Source organism: Nannobrachium achirus (genome assembly GCF_963921795.1).
Source record: "Nannobrachium achirus genome assembly, chromosome: 19".
Taxonomy (NCBI): Eukaryota; Metazoa; Chordata; class Actinopteri; order Myctophiformes; family Myctophidae; genus Nannobrachium; species Nannobrachium achirus.
In genome coordinates, this window is record NC_137826.1 from 9,449,770 (window position 1) to 9,476,692 (window position 26,923).

Genomic DNA, 26,923 nt, shown 5'->3' on the forward strand with positions numbered 1-26,923 from the left:
GTGTTTACTGTATTTACAGTATTAACTTTAAATCTCACCGTTAGGTTGGGGCTGCGCCTGGATGTAGCCCATTAGCCGCTAGTCGCTTCGAGTCGACGCTGAGAGCATCGCGCGGCCGTTTTTCTCCGTATACTCCAATGCATTTCCCCATCTTTAACGCCCTTTATCTCTGATGTTTGTTTTATGGCTAAAACTGTGGCGTGGTGCGGCAAAATGTCCAATGAACAGCTATGATCAACACTGGCCCATACAGTAAGTTACACAATAACATCCTGTCTGCGCTCATGTGACCAAGTGACGTCATGACGCATGCATTGACGCAGCAGGGCCGGATTCAATACAATGGTGGTGGGCCTGGGCAGCGAGAGGGGATAAATGGGGCAATCCAGGGGCACCCGATGTGTTAAGTGTATAGAGGGGGCGGGGAGCACGGTGGCGCAGTGGTTAGCGCTTCGCCTCACAGCTAGAAGGTCCTGGGTTCGATTCCTGCCGGGGGACGCTGTGGGCACTGGCGGCGTGTTCCTCCCTCCGCATCATCAGCGCCCACACCCTAGGTGGGGTTGGCGATAGGGCCTTTCTGTGTGGAGTTTGCATGTTCTCCCCGTGTCTTTGTCTGAGGGTTGATACCCTCACAAAAACATGCACGTAATCCTGGTCTCAATAATGCCTCCCTCTGGCCAGCCGGGGCGCCTGATGGAGGGGAAAGGAACTGGTTGGAATAACGTGTTCCTTCCACGCGCTACATCCAAACCAGGGAAATCTCCACTGTCAGGTGAAAAGAAGCAACTTGGACTCCTCATGCATAGAAGGAAGCATGAGGTCAGTCCGTTGTCTCCCCAGGCGCGGCAGAGGGAGAGCAGAGCCCAGGATTACATAGGCAATTGGCACTGGGTGAAAAAATGGGTTACAAAATTGTGGGATAAAAACTATAAGAAAAAAAAAGTGTATAGAGGGTATCTGCACATTTCTAAAGTGACAATTTAATACCTCTAAAATGACAAATTAAACATTGGCCAAATTGGGCTACTGGTCCAGGTGCATACCACATAGATATTGCCACATAGGCATTGATGCCCGATGGCGTTGCCGGTTTGATTCCCGATCCGGACGACCTTTGCCGCAAGTCACACCCCCCCCCCCCCCCATTTCCTGTCAGTCTACTGTCCTATCCAATAGAGGCATAAAAGCCCCAAAAAACAAATCTTTAAAACATTGGCCAAATTGTCAAATATTAGAGGCAGAAATTGTGAAAACAGCAGTTGTGACGAGCACTAAGAGTTGAGGCATTACATTTTGTATAACACGGTTCTATTGTGAAAACAGCCGATCCACATATTAGAGGCAGAAATTGTGAAAACAGCAGTTGTGAGCATGTGGATCGGCTGTTTTCACAATAGCGGTTACACGCCTCTATTCAGAAACACCTCTATTCAGAAGATTGACTTCCATAGAGGTGTCACCTAACCCTAACCCTAACCTCAGTGGGGGTATTTCTGAATAGGGGGTGTTTCTAAGTAGGGGTGTTTCTGAATAGAGGGCTTGGGGGGTCCCCAGTTAAAATATAATTATTGTTGGGGGTCTCGGCCTGAAAAGGTTGAGAACCACTGAGCTATAATAGGACTTATAAGTGGTTAAGGAAATGTCTCCCCCTCAGTTGTTTCCCTTTGCTTGACAAATCAAACGCTGCTAATAGACAGTTACACACTGTACATGTAAGAACATGGCTGCGTTAGAGGGGCAGATGATACAGACAAGACACTCTTTAACTAAACATGTTATTTTTTTTAATTACTCACTTCTCTCCGTTTGACATAATTGGGAGCCCAGAGGGACAACACCCGCTGAGAGATGAACATAAACAAGACGTGTTTAAAAATAAATGAAATGCACACACAGACACACACGCAGACACGTACACACACTCACATCCGGACTACACCAGGCTTTAGAAGCGTGTGTGTGTGCCGTGTGCGTAAAGCGAGCCACACATACGCAGGATATAAAATAGGACTGTATCTATAAGTGAGTAGTGTGTGCGTATGTGGGACTCGTGTGTGTGTTTGTCTCTCCGGTGTAGACCAGACGATACAAAAGAGCTATTTAAATGGCCGACGGCATGAATGCACACATGCACCTGCATCAGAACACACGTGGTCACATTATTATTTTTAAAAAGAAGAAAATAAAGACATTGTCCGTAGCTCGCTGCTTTCAAAAAGCAGAGTTAACAAACACAACTTTAAAGGCTCATTATTATGAGTAAGATAAATTAACACAGATCTGCTATTGTAGATCTACAATATGCCCTTTGAGGAAGTATACCATTCCAAATCAAAAGATAGTAATTAAAAGAAAGATAAGATAAAATAAAATGAGATCAAATAAAATACAAGTCTAAATTGCAGCACACAGTGTAATCTTTTTTTCTTTTTACAAAGTTATTGTTGTAACAGTCAATTCTGTGGAAACTGTCAATGTGTGAAGACTGGTGAAACGGACAGTTAAATAGCAGACTATTGTTTGGCTGTCATTTAGTCAGATTTAAGTCTTTTACTTGGCTTTCTTTGCGATGCTTCCGTCCAAATATGCCCTTATCTCTTTGGCAGAGGAAAAGCCAAGAGACCTGCACCGAGATCTGCTGCTAAAGAGATACTCTTATCTGGAGGAAGGCTTTTTGGCGTCCGGGGGGCCCAGATCAGCATCGTCGCAGCTGGCCATTCTGCGGATGTTGCTGATCAGCCTCCTGCTGTATTCCCTGTGGTCCACAGGCTGGATTTGCAATACTGTGGTCTTCAAACGACTCTCGTCCTGAAGATGGGGGAAGAAATGAAAACAAAAGGGAATTATAATGCTATATAGAATATATAATGCTTAACATTATTCTACAAATGCCTTTCAAGGCAAGGCACCCCACAGTTATGTGCATTTGGCCACGGACGCCCATCTAAAATATTTTCTTCCAGGGACCCCCAGAAGCAAAGATTAGAGGTTTTTAGATTTGCACACATTTTCATGATTTTTCAAAAATAGCATATCTACAAGTTCATAGTGCGGCACAAAGTGACTCACTATGAGCTTGTAGATCTGCTATTTTTGAATAGCCAACCAATGTGCTCTCTATATATACTAGCTAAATTCTAAAATGACACAGATGCTTTCCCAGTTTTAAGGGGTTAACAATATGAACCCTACCGTCCCTATTCTGCGACAAACATTTGACTTACAGTAAATACTAGATCTAAAAGCTCACAACTTGTAACTAATTATATCGGGTCAGACAGAAGGACTTGCTTATTTGCTCATCAGAATGTTATAGTGGTTGAATGCCATCACTGTTAAGGTTGACACTATAGCTATGCGTCTGATAATAGAATGTACAAGAAATGTAAATTAATTTCATGACTCAAGCTGGGCTCACACAACAGGAGTTTTACAATCTTGACATCTGGTTGCACCACAATGGCATACAGATAACCGGTCGTGGTGAAATGGCTTTTCGGTAGGGGTGTAACGATACATTTTAATAGCGATTCGATACATATCAAGATACATGGTTGACGATACGATACATGGACGATATTGGTTCATTCATGGCGATACGATACGATTCGATTCAATGATTTAAAATCGATATAGTAACTATTTAGCAAAGAAATTAAATCTGTGTGAAAGGTGTGGATAGTGCAGGTTTTTAAGGGAAACATGTATTATTATGGCTATAAATAAGTAAACACAGTGATTATCTGCCAAATACATGGCCATTGTATATTGACAAACCTGCACCTTGACATGAACCCAGAGATTACACACATTTATCGATAGACCAGTGTAGCTATGGAAAGGACAAGTAATTAAACCCCTCTTTAATTTTTCTTCTTAACACATTCCCCGCCATTTAACAATACCTTCGTACTCTATGGTGCCTCTGGTCTCCATAGACTTCCATGTAATTCATAGTGCACGGATCATGCACACCCATGCCTAGATAATGCACCACGTGTGTCCACATTGCTCACAGCTTTCAAACAAAAAAATCCGAATGGAAATCCGTTCAGGCATTCATGAGATACAAGCCATTATGTTTTCCTAAAATGTAAACAAAGATGGCTGCCATGTTTGATAGATGGGGTTGCTATGGGGGTTAAACATGCAATTTCGCGATTTCTATCATGCCTACTACATTTTTTGGGGTCCAAAAAAAATGTTGAAAAATTTTTTTTTTTGAAATCTTTTTTTTTTTTTTTTTTCAAAATGGCGGAAATTCTCGGGACTATCGGGCCTGGCAGGGAAAGACATTAAAATAATCTCGGGACTATCGGGCCTGGCATGCAATGAGTTAAAAATGCTAAATACAATGCGCAAGTAGGTAGTATCGATAGAATCGATTATTTGCACTGCCGATTCGATACGATACAAAATAAAACGTTACGATTCGATTTTAGATGTTTTCATTTCAATATACTTCGATTTTTTAAGTTGAAAACGATATTTCGATACAGTTACTATATCGTTACACCCCTACTTTTCGGTGATTTTATTTTTGAAGTTCTGTGCCGCAGAGGGCTAGTGTTTGTTTACCTTGGCTGCCCAAGGGAGAGAGAGACGGCCAGTGAAGGAAGTTTGTTACCAAGTTGCTTATTTTCCAACGTGCGCCTGCGCCAAATCTACGTCCTTGACACCAAGAGACAGATTTGTTTATTGTAGTTGGTTTGATTCTTTTGTGTTACTTTGTTTGCACCTCGTGACCAACTACACTTTGCATGGAAAGACTACAGGTCTTCTACATCAGTGGTTCTCAACCTGTGGGTCGGGACCCCCAGGGGGGTCCCCAAATTATTTTGAGGGGTCCCCAGATGATTATAGCTTAATGCGCAACATTGTTTTCTCTCTCAACAGTAAACAAACCAACTCACGGTTTAAGTGCATAGAGGGTATTGTCAAATATTAGAGGCAGAAAATAGCCGTTCTACATGCTCACAACGCCTCGCGTGTTATACAAAATGTAATGCCTCAACTCTTAGTGCTCGTAGGGTGTGTGTGTGTGTGTGTGTGTGGGGGGGGGGGGGGGTCCCCAGTAAAAATATGATTATTTGGGCGTCACGGCCTGAAAAGGTTGAGAACCACTGTTCTACATCATTACACATACAAACGTGTGCGTGCGTACGTAGCCCACATGTTGCTGCTAGTGTAGCTAGCCGGATACACTGCAAGATGAGAGTTTGAAAATGCGGTCCTATAGCCTTCAAGTTTTGTCACGTGAGGTGCACCAGTGTGGCTGTACCAAAACACACATACTTTTGTGTGAAAAGCAACCGAGGAAAAGTAAGAAAGTAAGAAGCACAGCTAGCACAGGTACGAACTAAAAACTGCACTGTTTCCTCCATGAGACTGGACATTCACTTTATATTATATACTGTATACATTTGTTGACTGAAACTATCTCCAGACTATAGTCCTGCGATGTCCCTCAATATGGGAGAGAATTCCCATCTCTCACCAGTCCACTCTACCGGCTTTACAGTTAGATGTCTAAATGTATCATCCGAATGTTATTCAATACATTATTTTAGTCTAGGCTATTCTAAACCAAGCCCTGTTCGCACAGTTAGCCTATTTTCTGTGGATTAACTCTACAGTTTAAAATAACCCAGTAATTCTCAACCCTTTTCATTTCAAAACCCCCAATATCATTAGAAATTAGGCCACTTGATATCATTTTCATCTCTGGGACCGTACAATCATGGTCAAATTCTGTGTTAATTTAACCCAGTGTGCGCGCAAATGGTACCAAAAATGCACACATCATATACAGTACATGCATTGCATACATTCTGTACCTAGGCACATACAGTAGTCTACACAGTATGCGGCTATGCGCCCTACATACAAAATATTCTGTTGCTGTTGGACTGCCTTTTATTCAGCATAATGCCATCACTTCTCAGCAATAAAGGGCTAACCGTCTTTAGAGGTGTCAACATCCATATGTCAGTGTGCCAGTGCATTGTTATTTTGTAAATGGTAAATAATGGTGCATTTATATAGCGCTTTCCTCTGCCACACCGATGGCAGAGGAACAATAACAGTATTTATTTTTCACAAAGGACCTAGAGTATAGAACAATTTATTAAAAGTAATCCAACTGCAATTACTTCTGTAATTGGATTTGTTTGAATAAGTTCATAATTTGACGAAAGCAGTGTTTCTCAAAGTGGGGTCCGGGGAGCCCCAGGGGTCCTTGGGTTCCAGGGGGTCCCCAGCCAAATGATTAATACTTGGAAACCAAATGGACCCTGTCCTATGCCTGTAACTCTGAGAGCATACAAATGGAACCAAATGGAAGGGTTCATTATCTATAGTTGAGTAAAGTTTTCCCTTGTGGGGGTCCCTTGTGTATCTTTTCAAATGGGGGTCTGCTGGCTATATTATGTGTCAATTCGGGGGTCCTTGACATGAAAACGTTTGCGAAGCACTGATCTAAAGGGTTGGACAGGTGGTCTCAAGGTGACCAGTGCAGTGCACATTAGGGCTGTCACGATATGACATTTTACATGACGATTAATTGTCAATTAAATAATTGCGGTTAACGATTTAATTGTGTTTTTGTCGTTGATAATTACATTTCTGTTTGGCTTTTAGGCTTTGAAGTTGCACGTGGCAGATATGACACATGACCTAAGTATACAAAGAAATAATGGACATATTTGACAACTTTCTACTTACAAAATAACATTGATAGTGGAAATAGCCGATCTACAAGCTCGCGATGCGACGCGTTGTGAGCTTGTAGATCTGCTATTTCCACTATTTTCTGCTTATATATGAAACATTTTCAACATTCACGATTATGACGATTATGAAAAATAATCACGATTATGTAAAATAATTGCGATTAGACGATTATGTAATAATTGTGACAGCCCTAGTGCACATGTTAGAGATGTTACTCAAGTTGCGTTCAGAGGGTTTGAGTGTTTGCTCAGACCAATGAAAATGTAGAGGGAACATTGCTTATTTCTAACCTAGAATGTTTTCAGATACATATTTTAGTGTTCTGATTCAGGTGTGTTTGAAGGAAGGCCCATGGTAATCAAACAGGTGGATGACATCAAGATTCATTTATATTCAGTTGATCTATGTCAAATGAAAACATACTGCATGATGTCATAGTATGACATCATGCAGTATGTTTTCGTTTGACAGAAAGTAAAAGAAATCACACCCAATGTGAAGTGAGCGGTGGTCGTGCTTGCATAACGTCTTCAGACTAGGATTTGAGTCTAGGATGTACAGGCTATGCTACACACACACGTTTTGCTATGGCAAAACGCTGAGGAAAAAGGCTACAGATATACGACATATGACATCACTAGACATTAGACAAACATGATGCTACGTACACACATTTCGCTATGACAAAACACTGAGGAAAAAGGCTACAGACACACGCACAGCCACTCTATGGAGCAGTTTACGTGCTACACACACACGTTTTGCTATGGCAAAACGCTGAGGAAAAATGCTACAGACACACGACATATGACATCACTAGACAAACATAATGCTACGTACACACATTTTACTATGGCAAAACGCTGAGGAAAAGGGCTACAGACATACGACATATGACAACACTAGACAAACATGATGCTACGCACACACATTTTACTATAGCAAAATGCTGAAGAAAAAGGCTACGGACACACGCACAGCCACTTATAGGAGCGGTTTGCACCGCTCAAAAAGATTTTAGAGACTTTTTAGAGCTATTGCTGTTGGAACATTATTTTACTGATTTAAAAAAACAAGTGTGTTTACAAAGACTATCCTCGAGTGTCAAGATGTTAGTCTTGCCAGATAATTGGTCCCAATCAACCTCAAACGGGGTTACACCCCTCCTGATAGTCAGGAGGAGCGTTCCTGACTCCAAATCTCTCCGATTAGCCTGTAGCGTTGACACCTTCTCATCAAACCTAATTGATTGTTATTGATTTTCAGTCCCACTTGCTGCGGGGCTCGACTAAGTCTATGTCCGTCTGCCATTTTGGTTCCAATTAATTATCCAAAAAGATACTGGCTTCATTAGCCCTATTCATGGCCCGCCCACTCAGCAAATTTCTCATCAACTTCCTGGTGCTGACGTCAGTTTAGAAGGGGAAATTAATACAGAAATCGCTGGACTATTTCGAACGGTAAAGTAAATTATAATGCTTTGTGCCTTTTACTATCTTGTGTTCTTGATCATGCTAGCCGTATTTTATACTTTACTATTCGGAAATTGCATTAATTTTTCTGTGTTAACACTATGGGCTTTTAGCAGGGTTTTACCCTTCAAAACGTGACTTCAGCACCAGGGGGATGCTGAGTGGGCAGGCCGTGAATAGGGCTAATTGCCATGCAACTTCATGCTGCCCAGACAATGCCCACTAAATTATTTTGACGATCCCATGGCTTTTCCTTTAGCGCCACCAATAGACCAATTTCCAGTAAACCAAGGCACCCCTAATTTCGGGGCGCCTTGACATGAAAAAGTTTGAGAACCACTGATATGTAGCAAAATAAATCTTTCCGAAAACTGTTTTAGAAGGCATTTGTAGAATCGGCCTTAACTTCCAATAAATCCGACTCTAAAAGTGGAGTATGAATTGTCCCCAACTGATCCAAAATGCCGCGGCACGACTGGTCTTCAACCAGCCTAAGTTCTCACATGTCTCATTGTCTCCCCCCTTCTCCGCTCACTCCACTGGCTCCCGGTTGCGGCCCGCACTGAATACAAAACACTGATGCTGACCTTCAAAGCAGCCAAAGGTTTGGCTCCTCCATACCTCCAAAACCTGATCAACCCCTACACCCCCACTCGTTCACTTAGATCAGCCAACACAGGGATGCTGACAGAACCCTCGCTAAAAGCCCCAGGACAAAAATACACTCGTCCGAGACAGTTTGCCCTCCTGGCTCCCAAGCTGTGGAATAAACTCGCACTTAGAACAACGGACTCACTCGCTAGCTTTCGCCGTGGACTGCACCTTTTCAGACTCCACCTAAACCCATAGCACTACTGAAACACTCAATGTCCATACGGGAAGCTAGTTAGCATTTGTTTTTTAGGTTTTTAGAATCCTTTTTTTCTTTACTGATTATATTGTTGTTGTTTTTTTAGATTGATATTCATATGCATTTGTTATATTGTTGTTGATGTTCTGACATGTTATCTTGTTTATTATAGTGATGTTATTATCTGCTTATTGCAAGTCGCTTTGGATAAAAAGCATCTGCTAAATGCCTAAACTGTAAACTGTAAACTGTAAACTGTCCCTTTCACGCTGTAAGGGCCGATTCATAGTCCACTTTTTAGAGTCAAATTTATTTTGGTTCGGCTCGGTCCAAACTACAATATGGCGTCATTCAGAGGCCCTAAGGATCACCACTGGGGTGGTTGTTTTCTGTATAAACAGTAGTCTTCCCCACATTTAATTCACAAACATCTCTATGGGTTTGTGATGAAAAGTCTGGGTTTCCGAGGCTAGTGATGAACAAACGTGTACTGCACATAAATATTCAGAACAACATGTTGTTTTTTCATGAGCGCTTCGAAGCTAAAGAAAAAAAAAAGAAAAGAAAAATGAGGATAATTAACCTCGGGGACACTGCATCATATCGTCGTTGTCGGGTGGAAACCTCGTATGTCCAAAACCGTTTGTTTTTATCATTTAAAACAATGAACGAAACTAGTGAAAACAGCCGATCTACAAGCACACAACGCCTCGCGGTGCGAGGCGTTGTGTTCTTGTAGATCGGCTGTTTTCACTACTTTTGTGCGACAGCCTTGTCTGATGAAGCAGGGCTTTACGAAGAAAAAAAACGTACAAATTTGAAACTTGGAGATACGAGGTTTCCGCCCGACAGGGACGATATGTAATTAACAATTCAAACACAGTGTGCGCAAGCAGCAAGGGTGGTTCAGTATTCACCCATCTATCTCAAATGCGTTCCAACAGCTCTATGAATATTTTCTATTGCCCTCTGCCTGATGACGGCAGACAATTTTAACTAAACGGGGGGGTCACCAAAGAGGTGGTCTACTTCACAGATGACAACTCATTTAAATAACGCACACAAAAACGGTGGTTTTCCAAGAGACGGCATACCGAAAGAGTAAAAGGTCTTTACAAACTGGGAGCGTGACGAATAAACCATATGCGTCTGTGAATATTTCACATCAAAGTATTCATTTGGTGATGCCTCATTCATACAGGTAATGCAATTATCTGTGGTAAAATAAAAAGCTTGTTTCAAAAACTAATTACATTGCTTTATCGCCTCATTATATGTGTGTTCTGTTCTATATATGTCTTTGTGTCAAAACAGCAGGTTAAATAATATGAATTAATCACACCAAATTAACCCTGGGAGTGTTAATTTATAGAATAAATAATTTTACTTTACACACTGGGGGCAGATCACAGTGTGTAAAGTCTTTAAGAAAGCTCCTTAAAAAGGAGCTTTCTGCATTCCATACCATGGTACTACTGCAATAAAACCCTCAGGTTAGGGATCATTCTCTATTGCTAAATGGTAATCAATCAGTAAACAAAACTCACAAAACATACTGCATTAATGATGATGACAGTGCAAACACACCCATACATTTTGGTGAGTGCAAACACACCCATACATTTGCAATACCCTGTGCAATTTGCCCTCGTTTTGCATCTGACGGCAATTATCCATGTGACAACATACACTATAATTGGTGGCTCAGTTGCTGCACAATTTATTTGAGTGCTGATGCATCTTCACTGGGGAGTTTGTTTGTGGAGTTGGTGTCAATAGAAAAAAAAAACTTTGAAATGCCAGAGTAGTAAACAAAACGGTTACGATAATCCTATTAACCCATTTAGGCCTAGAATTATTGAATGCTTTAACCAGTGAAAAATAGCAGCTACAGTGGGTTACAAGCTCACAGCGCGGCACCGAGTGCCGCGCTGCAAGCTTGTAGATCTGCTTTTTTTGAAAAAAGTCGTGAAAATGTTTGCAAATCTTTGAATATATGTATTTTCAAAGCGAACGTTTGTAAATCAAATTTTGCTTCTGGGGGGTCCCTGGAACTAAATATTTTTAGATGCGCGTCCGTGGCCAAATAAATATCATTTTGGGGGTCCTTCACATGAAAATGTTTGAGAACCACTGACATAGTAGTCTCTCAAGAACAGACTAACTGAGCTCCAGTTAAGTGAAAAGGACCTTTTCTTTGACGATGGCTATAGCCAGATTGCTGACATAGAAACATAGGTTTTTCAAAAAACCTTAGAAGGATTCAAAATACACTTATAGAATCGGGTCAAAATTCGAATTTTCACGATTTTTCAAAAATAGCAGATCTACAAGCTCGCAGCGCGGCACTCGGTGCCGCGCTGTGAGCTTGTATATCTGCTATTTTTCAATAGTTAAAGCATAAAATAATGATACACAATATAGTGTACCCATTCTGAATGGGTTAAAGCCAATAGAATAACCACCAGAAACACGCTCTTTTGCCGGAATCGAATATTTTAGACGGCCTACCCTGCATCACTGAAGGCCACTGGCTGAGCAGAGGGTCGGTGCTCAAAAACATTTCTTTCAATTAGACTGGACTGTTCATGGACACTTGTTACAGTTCTTGAATTGGGCCGGTACACAGTGGCACTCACTTATGTGCCTTTATTACTTATAATTAGGTCACTAGTGAATCTAATGTAGGCATGGTGAGAATCCCTGCACAAAACCATCATTCCCTGATCGCTTTCAAGGCTTCCCACAGCCACCAGTGCTGCGCGAAAAAAGTGACATTGAACTTTGTAGTGTAATTGCTCTGCTTGAGTCACTGACTGCGTCGGATTCAAGTAGGTATTTTATCATTGACAATAGTTGCGTTTCCATAAAGCTTATTCGAATTAGGAAGCGAATTATCATTAAAGGACCAGGTCACCTCTGGGACAACCAGATCTTATTTTATTGTTGTGTGGGACACGATCAACACAATCCTGAATTATTTTTTGTGTTCAATCTGTGTTTTTAGATATGTTAGTATTTAAGCATGCTACAACTGGTCATATGATGCATTTTGCATCATATGACCAGTTGTAGCATGCTGAAATCGTCTGAAATACTAAAATATCTAAAAACACAGATTGAACACAAAAAATAACTCAGGATTGTGTTGATCGTGTCCCACACAACAATAAAATAAGATCTGGTTGTCCCAGAGGTGACCTGGTCCTTTAAGTCGAAAAAATAATTTTGCCTGTTTCCATTCACAGATACAATGCGATTCTTGGAAGATAGTTCATGAAATAAGCAGTCAGACAGGCACTCTTTTTTCCAGTCAAGTGAGACACATTATTGAACATGCACTCTAACCCAGGGCTCTTCAGCCCATATATTTCATATATAAGATAAGAGAGAGAGAGAGAAGAAGAGAAGACGCTCCACTCCACATATAGCAACACATTCTCACCACCCCGCAACAGCATTGCGCACGATAACAGCTGATATACAGTAGGCCTACGAGCTCATCACAGCTCGTTGCGGATGCGATGTGAGCTTGGACTTGGAGGTGTTCTCGGCCGTTCTGTGCGCGCGACACCGTCGCGGAACGGAGAATAATGACGAATGGTTTTACTTTTGAGCACGACTGCTTTTAAGCGGCCGGTAAGAGGCAGCCGACCCCTGCCAGCAGCCCTTCCCGCTAGTTCAATGCATTTGAATTCAAAACAAATTCGCTTTAGTGTTTCCATTCACCGATGTGCTTTACGTTTTTTTCGATAAAGCCTCAAAATCCACCTCCACCAAGCACATACATTTTTTGCGAATAATGAAAGTTTATTCTAATTTTGAAGTGTTTCCATAAAAAGATTTGTGCGCAAAAGCCTTAATGAATTGAGACACATTATTGCACTGTACTTGTGATGTTGTTCATTGTGACTAATACAATATTCAATTAATATTGAAAAGTGACTTTGTTGGAAGATTTTACATGCAGGAAAAGTGAGAAACTATAAACTTAGCCAGGGTAAGTTTATCCCTGAACCAGGGTAACTGTTAATTAAGCTATTAATATGACTGTTTAACACATGCAGGCCTAGCATGATGTCTCAAGTCGTATAGGGCTTTACTAATTAGCTAGCAATGTAGCGTGTGATCCCGTGTGACAATGTGACAAAAGTGCCAGATTTGATGGCACTGCGCCGTGTGCATGATTTGCGCTGGCATGGCAGCAACTAATTACACAATCAGAAGGTGTCACATTAATGAATCCAATAAGAACAGATGCAATGTTAAGCTTAAATCACTCACATCTTAAGATGAGAGACAAGACAACTTTGATTGTATATGAAAGCTTGTCATGTTGTTGAAAGAGGGCGGATGAAAAGAATAGGATGCCAATTCCACAGGTTCCAGTAAGAAGTTATTGTCTGTGAATTTGTACTCCACACCACAGCAGGGTGTGCTGTGGCTTTACCAGTTACTGTGCATACCATGTAGGCACTGTCATGCCCTGGGTAAAGGGGAACAGACACTAGACGCGGAGGCGGCGTGGAGGCGGCACGTCAAAACATACGGCCCCATTATTTTCAATGAACTAACCCACACCGGCGGCGTCAGACGTGCGCAGCTGCGGGTCTGCCGCCTCGCCTGCCGCACCGATACGCCGCTGTTCTATTTTAACAGCGTTGCCGCGCGGTGAACATGTTCTCCCATGGTTCTATTTTAACAGCGTTGCCGCGCGGTGAACATGTTCTCCCATGGTTCTCTCCACTGGGGGAAATGAATGTGCTGTGTGGCAGCGCGCCGCATCCAGTTGGGGTTACCACACGGCACTTCACGAGCGCCTATACCGCGACGGGACGCGACGCTGTGCAGCCGCCCGCGTCCAGAGTGTGCTCCCCTTAAACCGTACACATATCTGGGCTCAAAGGCCAACACAACAGATACTTGGGCATGTGGGCTTGATGCTGAACTGTCATTTATGTCATATTGATCACATAATTCACATTGTTATAAATGTTAACCCCAGTATTAGTGCTAGCTATCCCTCTAGAAACTGTTTTACGTTATCTGTTAAGAAAGCAATCATTTTACAGATTATTTGACCAAATTTAATTATATTGATATTGTGCATCAAGCTGCACCTAAAACCAAACAGATTGTTAAATGTTTTGTATTTGTGTGTTTACAGTATATTGTACTACTGTCTTTACCGCCGCCTCGGAAATGAGATGCTGCATCTCAAGGGGTTATTCCTAATAAAGAATGTCAATATATAAATGCCAGACATTCTAAAACATTTCTACAGGCAGTGACAGAGAGGGTCTCCCTGTGCAAACTGGTCTTATGCTTGACACACTGTGAATGTTAATTGAGTGAGTGAGTATGTGTGTGTGTGTGTGTGTGTGTGTGTGTGACGGTGTGTGTGTGTGTGTGTGTGTGTGTGTGTGTGTGTGTGTGTGTGTGTGTTAAATGCTGAATGTTTGGTCTGTTAACACAGAGGAGTATAAAGGAGGTGCTATCTGACACCAGTGTATTGACTGAGGCACAAGTGCTTCATTTACCCACCACCATGTGACATGTGTGGGAACACAAGCACTCCTGCATGTGCTTGTGTGCACACACACAGCACTGTGTGTATGCTTTGTGTCAGCATAACCTCTGACACGTGTTATAAATACAAGTGTAAAATGAAGAGGCATAACACAATACCATAACGCAGTGCTTTCCAAACCAGTCAGGTCGAGACCAAAAAGAGAGATTAGACGTTTGCCCGGAACCCAAGCTAGCGAAAATAGCAGATCTACAAGAGCACAATGGGTCGCATCGCGCCACGTTGCAAGCTTGTAGATCGGCAATTTTCACTACTTCTTAATTCTTCTTCGCTTTTTTTTAAAGGAATTTCTTAGATTTGTTTGTTGTTTAAAACGTATATAAAATATATCTTTTAAAACGTATATAAAAATAAATCTGTTGATATATATTTCCTCTAATTACATTAACCATATGAACTCTATAATAGCAGGGGTCTTCAACGTTTTCAGGCCAAGGACCACTTAGTGGAGAGAGAGATGAAGCCGGGACCCCCACAACCTTCTCATAGATTCCATATAGTTTCATTGTTTGACAGCACAATCGTCGGTGTATTTTGGATTCATGTCAATGTGTGTTTTCAGATATTTAACCACTTGAACCGTCAATACTTAATACACTTTACCTTTCACTCTGTACTTAGTCTGCTCTTTTCCCCCTCTGCACCAAACCTCTTGGCCGAAAATAGCCGATGTACAAGCTCACAACGCCTCGCAGCGCGAGGCGCTGTGAGCTTGTAAATCTGCTATTTTTGGCTAAAGTTCTCAGAATATGGACACTAGGGTTCAAGTGGTTAATATAAAAAAGGAGAAAAAAAACGTTCTGTCACTCAGAGGTTTGGAGGACCCCCTGTAGTAACTCTGAGGACCCCCTATTGAAGACCCATGCTCTATAGCGTTCATATTCTGGGCAAATATGTCATAAAGCCATGCCAGCATTCCCTATGGTTCTACTCTCAGCCAGAAAGACTGAAAGCTTTGTAAGAATTCAATTTCACACGACTACAGGCTGCCGGCTGAGATTTGTTCTACCTCCAAAAAATGGTTTGAACGTTTATCTGGGCGGCTGTTCCCCTTACATTGGCAAATGCAATTAGAACTAGCCCCATTACTATCTTTTTGAGAAATTCAGCCCAACACAGCAAAATCCTGAGTTTCAAATTGAACTCAAAGCATGTAAAGATTGACACTTTTCTTTTTGCTGTGAAAATCTATTCCTTTCTGAACACTTTTGTTAACAACCTTGGCTCTGCAAGGTGAACAGAGAGACAGATAGAGAGACTCTCTTAATGAGAGTGTGAGACAGGTTGGAGCTGTGGTTCTCAAACTTTTTAATTTCAAGGACCCCCAGTATGGTATAGTGTATATACGGTAAATTATAATGCCACAGACCCCCATAACCCTGACAAATGGAGCCAAATAGACCCGTAAGGCCACAGTAAGCCACATCAGCATAATACCTTAACACGTTTCCAAACTCATGTACATTCTAATCGTACCACTTCAGAAGATAAAGCGTACACATTTGCTGCTACATTCATTAATGCTCCCTATTTATTCTGTAGGAATCCTTTTTTTGCCTTGTATGTAGCAGTTAATCACTCACTTATTCAAACTCAGGTGGCACTGTGGTCCAAATTAATCTATCGTTTGGCAGGATTTTCCTCAATCAAGGTGGCACTGGGGGCAACTGTGCACAGCATGCGTACCATCCATTATTGCGACCGTAGGTCGCATTTACTATCAAACCCTGCACAAAGTGTAAGTCCGTCAGTCAGTCAGTCAGTCAGTCAGTCAGTCTGTCTGTCACACCTCACACGTCACACTCTTGCCCTGCTCATATCTCCGCAACCGTTGCCCCGATCCATGCCAAATTTTAGGACCCCCGGAGCTCCAGGGACCCCCAGATGTAAAAAATGACCAAATGTGCTAAACTGACCAAATGACCACCCCAACGGGGCTGCTCACGGGGAATTCCCGGGGACCACCCACTCCTGGTGCTCCAGAACGGATGCAAAAGTGGTGGCGCCCCCAGTGGAGGACCCCCTACACTGCAGCTCACATAAAATGCCGTAACTCCGGCTAGGAGCGACCGGGACAGCCGGGGCCGGTACCTATTCGTCCGCCTTGCCGGCGCGGAGACCCCACCCCTCATTTCTCACATGGCCCTCTTCTAGCGCCACCATGAGGCCGATTCTTGCAAAACACATTTTTGGACACTGCTCCTACAATTTTTGCCCTAAAATCACGCAAATCGGTACACAGTATCGGTACATAGTATGTCTACACTCATCCCATCAACAAGAATCTCTCCCAGCGCCACCTCCAGGCCGAATTTTAAAAACACATTTTTGGACACTGCTCCTACAGATTTTGCCCTAAAATCACGAAAATCACTACACAGTATGTCTACACTCATGTCATCAACATGGATCAGGAAGATTTTGGCAAAACACATTTTTGCCCTATTTGTGGAGATAAGTGACCTACGGTCGCTTATCTCCCGATTAGGGAGTCTTACTGGTAGTAAGTGGCGGTAGGCGATTATAATAACAATACAAGGGTGTACAAGGGTCACACAAAAGACTGTGAAAATTGATGACTCATCACTAAACCATCGTTTTGAGGGGCCATTTCTTGCCCAAGGAATGTTTTTCGTGCAAACAAATGCTTGCAATGGATTCAGAATAATTAAAACCCCCCATCCCACTTAAAGCAGATTTTTTGCGAGTCATTTTTTCCTTTATTGCGACCGTCAGGTCGCAGTTTAGTATCAAAACCTCCACCGGCCGTCCGTCCGTCCGTCCGTCCGTCGGTCACACGTCACACGTCACACCTTTGCCCTGCTCATATCTCCGCATCAGTATGACATCACACTGCTTGGTGTGTGCCGTCAGGGTCATTTGTGTACGGTGTGATGTCATACTGATGTCAGCAGTGTGATGTCATACTGATGTCAGCAGCTATGTCTCTATATATGGAGTTATATGTTGTTCGTGTCCAAATATGGGGCTTGTGAGGTCAGACTTAGTGAGATTCGTCGGTTATCTCCATATATGGAGGGAGAACCAGCTTATGAGCCGATGAGTTGTGTCAGAGTCGAGATCCTGCTTGCATCTAATCTGTCGGTAGATAATGCCGGTCTTATATAAGGGTCATTTGTGTACGGTGTGATGTCATACTGATGTCAGCAGTGTGATGTCATACTGATGTCAGCAGCTATGTCTCTATATATGGAGTTATATGTTGTTCGTGTCCAAATATGGGGCTTGTGAGGTCAGACTTAGTGAGATTCGTCGGTTATCTCCATATATGGAGGGATGTGTTGGTTATCTCCATATCTGGAGATTCAACCTTCAACGATTTTGACATCTTGTTACTAATCTGTCAGTAGATAATGCCGGTCTTATATAAGGGTCATTTGTGTACGGTGTGATGTCATACTGATGTCAGCAGTGTGACAGGAGATAAGCGACCAACGGTCGCTTATCTCCCGATTAGGGAGTCTTACTGGTAGTGTAGTGTATAGTAAGTGAAGGTAGGTAGGTTGTTTTCAAAACTTTCCCCTGATGGGATTCCTTGGGACTTTTTTTCTCTCACTAAGGACATATTGAGGATACAAAATCAGTTGAGTTTGCTACTATTGCAATTTGTTTTAGGTTTAGCCTAATTATGGCCTAAAATTACTGGACTATAACTGATCGTAACATTTGAGCACAGGGCCTGGACCTCAGTATGGCGGGGTAGGCCTCTAAGATGATAGTTGAGAACATAGTTTTGTACATTTCTTGTTTTACTTTATTTTTCAATTACCCAAATCATCCTGCTGTACCGACCTGATCACCCCAGTGTCCCTATTCTGGGCATGTCATAACTGGGTAAACATTTGGCGAACAAAGCAGAGGCGAAAATAGCAGCTCTACTAGCTTTTTTCGGCAAAGATATTTGGTGTAGAGGGGAAAAATAGGAGGGGACCAACTATAGACCCCTGGGGGACTCCAGTCCACAAAGTACTGTATAGGGTTTAAGTGGTTAGAATATTTCTTTCTCTATGTAAAATGTATAGCAATTTAGATCGGATTGAATTTCCAAATGATGTATTCATACTGTGGTTTTACAAACATTTTGTGATAGATAGATAGATAGATACCTTTATTATCCCAAGGGGGAAATTCAGTTGTCCAGTAGTAGCACAGCAGTATACAGTTATTTACAAAGTTACAGAGACGTAAGAAAAGATAGATAAGAGGGAAAAAAACAAAACAAAGACAAGAGCAGTACAGTACCAATAAAGAGAAGGTGCATCAATAGAGGGGGCGAATAATATATAAGTATATATACATAAAGTGTCTTGCAAAAGAGACCATAGCAGTCAATGCTAGTTAGTGCAAACAAGTATCTCACTGTCATTGTTAAACAAAGCAAAAATACTCAGAAACTACCAACACAACCTAATAGTGCAATGTCAAAAATCAGTGCGAAAAAAGAAGAAACTAGGAAGCGTGTCACCGCAAGACGCACATGAGCACTCTTCCTGGAAGGTCCTTAGAGGTCAAAGTCAATACAGCAATAGTTCCTTAGAGGTCAAAGTCAATACAGCAATGGTGTGCAACTCCCAAATGTCAGATTACATTTTCCGTACTTATGTCCTCCTTCATTGTATCCCAAAAATGAATTTTCATGAAGCCATGTTAAGAACAGCTCTGAGCCCATGCTTAAGTCCAAACATTCCTCACAGATGCTTGGTACACAGCCCCAGTAGCAAATTAGCCCTTCAATAATTAAGCTAATTAGGCTTAGACAGACTGTAGCTAAATGCTAATTAGCGCCTAATCAAGAGAAATGATTCCATAGCCTTGTTTTCTGTTATCGCTGCTGCAATGACCACATAACAAATCTGTGTTGGAACAGATTGAGATATTCTCAGATGCATGTCAACACACTGTGCTTGTATGCGTTTCTTCTATCCCCGCAACAGCCAAAGGCAAGGGGTTGTTGTTTTCGCTCCTGTGAATTAGCATTCACGAATAGTGATTTTTAGTATTCGAAATATTCGACCTCAAAGTATTCGAATAGTCGAATATTCGACAGGACTGGCCAAACTGTCAAATATAAAGTAAGCAAGAGGTGAACATTGTGAAAATAGCAGATCTACATGCTCACAACGCCTCGCGTTGTGAGCATGTAGATCTGCTATTTTCACAATGTTTATCTGTGGAACCGAGTCACATTAAATATAATACCTACACTTCCGAGTGCTTGTCAGGGTGGGGGTCCCCAGTTCAAATATGTTTATTTTGGGTGTCACAGCCTAAAAAGGTGTGAGAACCCCTGGTATAGAGCATTAACAAATTCATCCACCAGGGGCATTGACAAAAAAAAAGGGAATATTCGACTTTGGTGAACAACGTCGAATAGTCACTTTGATATTCGAATATTTGGTGAATGCCCTACTGTGAGTTTGTGTCTTTTATTCCGTCCGTTTGTGAACAGCTAATCTTGAGCACCTCTGGACCGACTGGCTTGAAACTTTGCATGCACACTGAGGCCAAGGAAGAGTTTCCACCAAATCGTCCTGTTACAGCGCCACCACGAGGCAGATGTTTGCTATACCAAGGGTCTTCAACAAGGGGTCCTGAGAGTTACTACAGGGGGTCCTCCAAATCTTTTGTGTGATAGAAATCTTTTTCTTTATATTAACCACTTGAACCCTAGCGTTCAAATTCAAAGAACTTTAGCCAAAAATAGCAGATCTACAAGCTCACAACGCCTCGTGCTGTGAGGCGTTGAGAGCTTGTAGATTGGCTATTTTCAGCAAAGAGGTTTGGTGAAGAGGGGAAAAAGAGCAGACTAAGTACAGAGTGAAAGCTCAAGTTTATTAAATATTGACGGATCAAGTGGTTAAATATCTGAAAACACAAATTGACATGAATCCAAAATACACTGATGATCGTGCTGTCAAATAATGAAACCTATGGAATCTATGAAAAGGTTGTGGGGGTCCCTGCTTCATCTCTCTCTCAACTAAGGGGTCCTTGGCCTGAAAACGTTGAAGATCTATAGCTATACTGTCTGCACTCAGAGCAGCGCACGTTTCTGGTAGTTTTCTAGTTTGTCTTCTTTCTTTTTGTTGCCTCGGCTGATGGGCAGTAAAAAATGCCCTTAAACATTAATAGAATTAAAATTAAATAGAATATATTGTCACTTGAGGAATTATTCAGTAACAGACTACTTGCGTTTACCATAATTTATTTAACATAATTGCCAACAGCAATGTTCCTACTGCTTGGTTATGCCACACAACCATTTCAGCCAATGCCTAGCTGATGGCTAAAAGGTGTCTGCTTGCCATTGCTATAACTGTGGTAATAGAAATGCTGTAAACACAAAACTGCTCTTTTTTTATCTTATGTTGTAAATTACATTGGCTATTGGCTATTATTATTTCTAGTTTAAATAAAGACATCTGAGGGAGGTCACGGTCATGTGTGCTAGCTACTGTAGATAAGAGTTATGTTGAACAATGAACAATACATCCATCCATCTTCAGGACAGTTTGGAGATATAATCCTTCCATCTGGTCTTTGGTCTGCCACAAGGTCTCCTCCCAGTGGGACGTGCATAGAGAAACTTCCTAGGAAGGCACTCGGGAGGCATCCGTACTAGATGCCCCAACCACCTAAGCTGACTCCTTTCCAAGTGTAGATGCAGCGGTTCTACTCCAAGTCTCTCTAGGGTGACTGAACTTCTCACCCTCTCTTTAAGGGAGATGCCAGCCACCCGTCTAAGAAAACTAATTTCGGCTGATTGTACCCGCGACCATATACTTTCGGTCATGACCCACTTCATGACCATAGGTGAGAGTAGGAACGAAGATTGCTCGGTAGACAGAGAGCTTTGCCTTCCGGCTCAACTCTGAACAAGGAACAATACAATTTCCTGTTAACATGACCTCATCTTGGCAACCATTTTGAAAGCCAGTGCGTTTAACAATTAAACTCTGTAGTTCACCAGGGTCCCCCAGGGGTCTATACAGCAGATCGCAACACGTTGTGAGCTTGTAGATCTGCTATTTTCACAGGATGTTCGCAACCCTGGAATAGGGACACTAGGTTTCCTGTGGTTAAAGCTTTGTGCCGTTATGCATAGCTGAAATAGTGAAGGTCTGTTATTGCATTCATATTTAGAACACCATTTTGACTGTTGTAATAGGCAGCTAAATCAAGAATCGCAAAGCAGACACAGGCAGAATTCCCATTGATAGGAGGACAATGATGAGTTCCATTGTATGTCGTTCAATTCCAACCCATTTGTCCCCCGCGGACAGTGAATTGTATGGCATCACATGCCATTGTGTTCCCTTGCGTGCGCACGGCTACTTACATTGTATGTCTCCAGCTTGGCTCTGTTTTTAAAGATGTGAGTTGTGAAGAAGGCCTTGCTGAACACGTCATCGAACGCGGCCTCATCCTGGTGGACGCACGAACGAACGAACGAACGCGCACGCACGCACGCACACACACACACACACACACACACACACACACACACACACACACACACACACACACACACACACACACACACACACACACACACACACACACACACACACACACACACACACACACACACACACACACACACACACACACACACACACACACACAGGATTAACACAAAGTCAGGACTGTCACATGACATGCCAGCAGCTTTGTAGTCAGTTGGAGTTAGACTGGGTCACATGGACAAAACCAAATATCACAATAATACCTCAATATCGATATTGTGACAATGATATTCATTTAAGACAAAGTTCAGAAATGGCAAAAATTGCAGATCTACAAGTGTTATGAGCTCAGAGATTAGCTATTTTTTTTTATTTCTGAAAACCTTTGAAAGTAATTACGACATCCAAAACCGTTACTTTTCAGGAATCTTTCAGGAAGTGAAAATTGCAGATCTACAAGCACTTGGTGCAAGGCTTTGTGAGCTTGTAGATCTGTAGAACCATTTCCAGTACTTTTGTATGACATTCGTGTATTATGAAGTAGGGCAGGGTTCCCCAATTAGTTTTCCCCAAGGGCCGAATTATATCTAGGGTGCCAAGCCGAGGGCCACAACATTGCAGGGGCGACGGTGGCGTTCCCGCTACTCCAGCGACAGTTCAGATATCGTTGTTGTCGGGTGAAAATCTTGTATGTCCAAAACCGTTCGTTTCGCATTTATCATTTTAAAAATGATTTAAACTAGTGAAAACAGCCGATCTACAAGCACACAACGCCTCGCACCGCGAGGCGTTGTGTGCTTGTAGATCTGCTGTTTTCACAACTTTTGTGCGACGGCCTTGTACGATGAAGCAGGTATTTACTTTGCAAAAGAACGTACAAATTTGGAGATAACGAGGTTTCCACCCGACAACGACGATATACTAGTGTTTTTTGCTGCTCTTATACCACCATTATTACTGGGGTTGGTGGGGGCCAGACAGTAGCCGCAAATGGCCCGCGGGCCGCCTATTGGGGAACCCTGAAGTAGGGCATGAATTTACAACAAAACGTAAAAAACCCTAAATTAAGCCATCTGGACAAAATGTGTGTGTCTCACTGTGTCTCTCAGATGTCCCAGTGCCTCTGCATTGTGACCCAGCAGCACCTCAGCGGTGTCCTGGAAGCAGGTCACCCATCGGTTGTCCCCAAAGTCTGCCAAATTGACCTGGAGGACAGAGAAAGAGGAATATGGGTAATTACTAGTGTGCGTGCAATCAGAAGAGAAGTTATCACAGCAACACATCAGAGATGAGGACAGGCCTGTGTTAAAACTTTTACTTGAGCAGGAAAAGTACTGAAGGAAACATATACTTTCAGGGCCAAAATAAACAATCAAATGCTTTCATTCTGCCACACCTTTTCATGAATAGCAGATCTACAAGCTCACACGCTCACAACTTGTTGCAAGACACAAGGAGCTTGTAGATCAGTTATTTTAGAATAGCCTAAGTATAAAAGTGGACTTAAGTGATAAATAAATGTTTTGTATTAATAATAATTTAAATCTGAAAAGTAACTAGAACTGTTTTTGCTCCACTGCAGTGGAGCAAAAACTGTACAGTATATTGTCACTGTCGGGCAGAAACCTTGTATCTCCAAGTTTCAAATGTGTATGTTTTTTTGCAAAGTAAAGCCCAGCTTCATCACTAGAGACTGTTGCACAAAACTAGTGAAAATAGCAGATCTACAAGCACACAAGTGCGAGGCGTTGTGTGCTTGTAGATCGGCTATTCTCACTAGTTTAAATCGTTTTTAAAGTGATAAATACAAAACGAACGGTTTTGGACATACAAGGTTTCCACCCGACAACGACGATAAAGTATATTAAAAGAAAAGGAAATACTCAAAATTGTGCTCAAGTGCTTGAGTAAATGTACCTAGTTATTTCCACTACTGGAAATACTGCATCGACAGTGTGCTTTGCCCTCTTAATACTCACGGCCAGTATAAGTCTGTACTTGAAGTCGGAGAACTCTCGATCACACTTCTCACATCGGTATTTGCCATTCTGCAGGTCTATGACCTTCTTGTTGCATTCTGCACGGGGACACGCCTGGTACATGCAGTTCTCCTTGCGAATGGTGACCACGGTCGCCACACAGCTGAAGTAGTCCGCCTGGAGACGAGATTAGGGATGGGACGATGTGAAAATTTCATATCATTATTGTGACCAAAGAAATCGCGATTTACGATATTCTCGCGATAATCAAAATCTATTATCCGGGGCGGAACATTTGCCCAAAAATAGCAGCGATGCGTTGTGAGCTTGTAGATCGGCTATTTTTGGGCAAAGAGATTTGGTAGAGAGTGAAAAAAAGACTCTATCAAGTACGTATAAGTACTTTTTACCAATTACAGAGGGTTTAAGTGGTATTGGTTATGCAGCTCGGCAAATAAAAGGTGAATTGATCCCAGCGCATGACGAAGGACGATATCACGATACGATTATCGTGAGTGTTTTTTATCACGATAATATTGTATATCGTCCCATCCCTAGACCGAGATCAAGGTGATTGACATTTGGGAAGAGCACTGAACAAGGTGTTAACTACATACTGTAAACGCTATTTAAAAAAAAGAAATAAAAAGTCTATGGGTGGAAGCGAGGTGGACGTATATGGATCGAGTGGACAGAGATTATTGTCCAACTCCAGGACATCCGTGGGCATCTTTTGAGCCCTCCCGCGAGGAAATTGGAGCATCGTGGAATATTCTATGGATTTTCAAAGGTTATTGAAAATCTCTGAAAGCGTGGAAGGGAAAAACAATGATAGCAGTCAATGAGTTAATGTTAGTCGAACGTTGGCGTCGCACTGCTAAAATAGCCGTTCAAGCCGATAAGCTCACAATGCGACATGTGGCGCGTTGTGAGCTCATAGATAGCCTATTTTCTCACTCCTTTAAAATCTTTGCAAAGTTTTGAATACATGTGCCTATAATGACTTGCCCAAATATAGGAATTACAGGTTGAAACTAGTGTTTAATCAAAACTCACACGAAAATCCCCATTGAAAACGGCAATATCTAAATTGGTGGAGCAGATAAATTATCTTCCAGATGGGCTGCTGAATTATATGTTTCTGTTGTGTCATGTATTACGTCTGGACTGAAAATCTAGTTTCATGCTGGATCTGACGTCTTGTGTTAGATCCGAGAAAATAACATCAAGAACCTGACATTTTTTCACCTGCAATGTAGCACTTTTTGTAAGTGAGCTGGGAAAAATGCCACGTTTGTATTTTACATGACGATTAATTGTCACTCAAATAATTGCGATTAACGATTTAATTGCGTTTGATGTCGTTGACGATTACATTTCTGTTTGGCTTTTAGGCTTTGAAGTTGCACATGGTAGATAGGACACATAACCTAAATATACAAAGAAATTACCGACATATTTGACAACTTTATACTAAAAAAACAACATTCATAGTGGAAACAGCCGATCTACAAGCTCACAACAGTGTTGTGAGCTTCTAGATCTGCTATTTCCACAATTTCTTACTTTAAAAATATATATGAACATTTTTCAACATGGAAACAATTGACGATTATGAAAAAATATCGCGATTATGTCAAATAATTGCGATTAGACGATTATGTAATAATTGTGACAGCCCTAGCAGTAAGGATGGCAAAGGAAAAGAAGTACAGTAACACAGAAAGATGAGATGGACATAGAGTACAGTACAGAATCAATAGTGTTTAAAACCTTATGGGATTTTTACACCCAGCTAAATGAGTACTTTGGATTTCATAGCGTTAAGATATGGTCATTATCATTCCCTGACATAAGCATCCATGTACATTTTAAACGTTGCTTTTGTTGCACATAAAAGTAAAAATAAAAAAATGATTGCCAAGATGAAGTACACGGGAGTAAAGAAACCGAACGAGGGAGGGAGAAAGGTAAAGACAGCCCCAGGATCGAGGAAAGCGATCAATAAAAATCTTACAACCAAGTGGGACCATTCCACACAAGGATGTGGTGTACACGTTCAATTTGACTTAGTAATATTGCGAGAAAGCAGAAATATATGCATAATACATGTTGAATGGGCACACACACACGTATACAAGCACAAGCACACACACACACACACACACACACACACACACACACACACACACACACACACACACACACACACACACACACACACACACACACACACACACACACACACACACACACACACACACACACACACACACACACACACACACACACACGCTAATTAGACCGAGCGCAAACCCCCCCACCAAGCACACTTTCAAAAGAGAATGGCACAAACTTCACTTTTTCCCGGTTATGAATTAAAATTAAAAGCATGCGCATGCTCGACTTGAATCTAATTAGAATGCAGCGGTGTTGCAGTAATTTAAACGGATATTAGCACCTTAGGCGGCGGGGCTCACGCTGGTACAGTCAACAGCTAAAGAGGAAAAGAAATGCAAATTCCAGGAGGGGAAAGAAGCCTTGCCACTCCATTTCCATAAATATAAATACATAGAATGTACACAGCACATCAACTCAAGTCTCACAGGGATGAGAAGCAAGCAAACAAACACACACAATCAACTGACTCTCACTCATATGCGCGCACAGACACTGTGTGTGCGCGTGCGCGTGTGTGCATTTCCATACTTGTGAGGAAATCAACATTGTCGGAAGGCAATTTCATGAATACCATTTGTACCAAACGACGGTGGCATTCATCTGTAAAAAGAAATTCACCCTAAAGCCGAAAA

The 26,923-nt window shown here is 41.9% G+C and overlaps 1 protein-coding gene across 1 annotated transcript in view; it reads right to left on the reverse strand.

Moving 5' to 3' along the window:
- Nucleotides 1–1,869: 1,869 nt before the first annotated feature.
- The window catches only part of LOC308304584 (replication protein A 70 kDa DNA-binding subunit-like), a 136,830-nt gene continuing 111,776 nt past the window's right edge, over nt 1,870–26,923 (reverse strand). Inside the window, exons 14-17 of the mRNA XM_080749212.1 lie at nt 24,111–24,287; nt 23,229–23,336; nt 22,005–22,091; nt 1,870–2,808 (exon numbers count right to left, since the gene is read on the reverse strand). Coding sequence (XP_080605338.1) covers nt 2,656–2,808; nt 22,005–22,091; nt 23,229–23,336; nt 24,111–24,287 — 525 coding nt within the window. The 3' untranslated portion in view covers nt 1,870–2,655. The remainder of the gene's footprint in view (nt 2,809–22,004; nt 22,092–23,228; nt 23,337–24,110; nt 24,288–26,923) is intronic.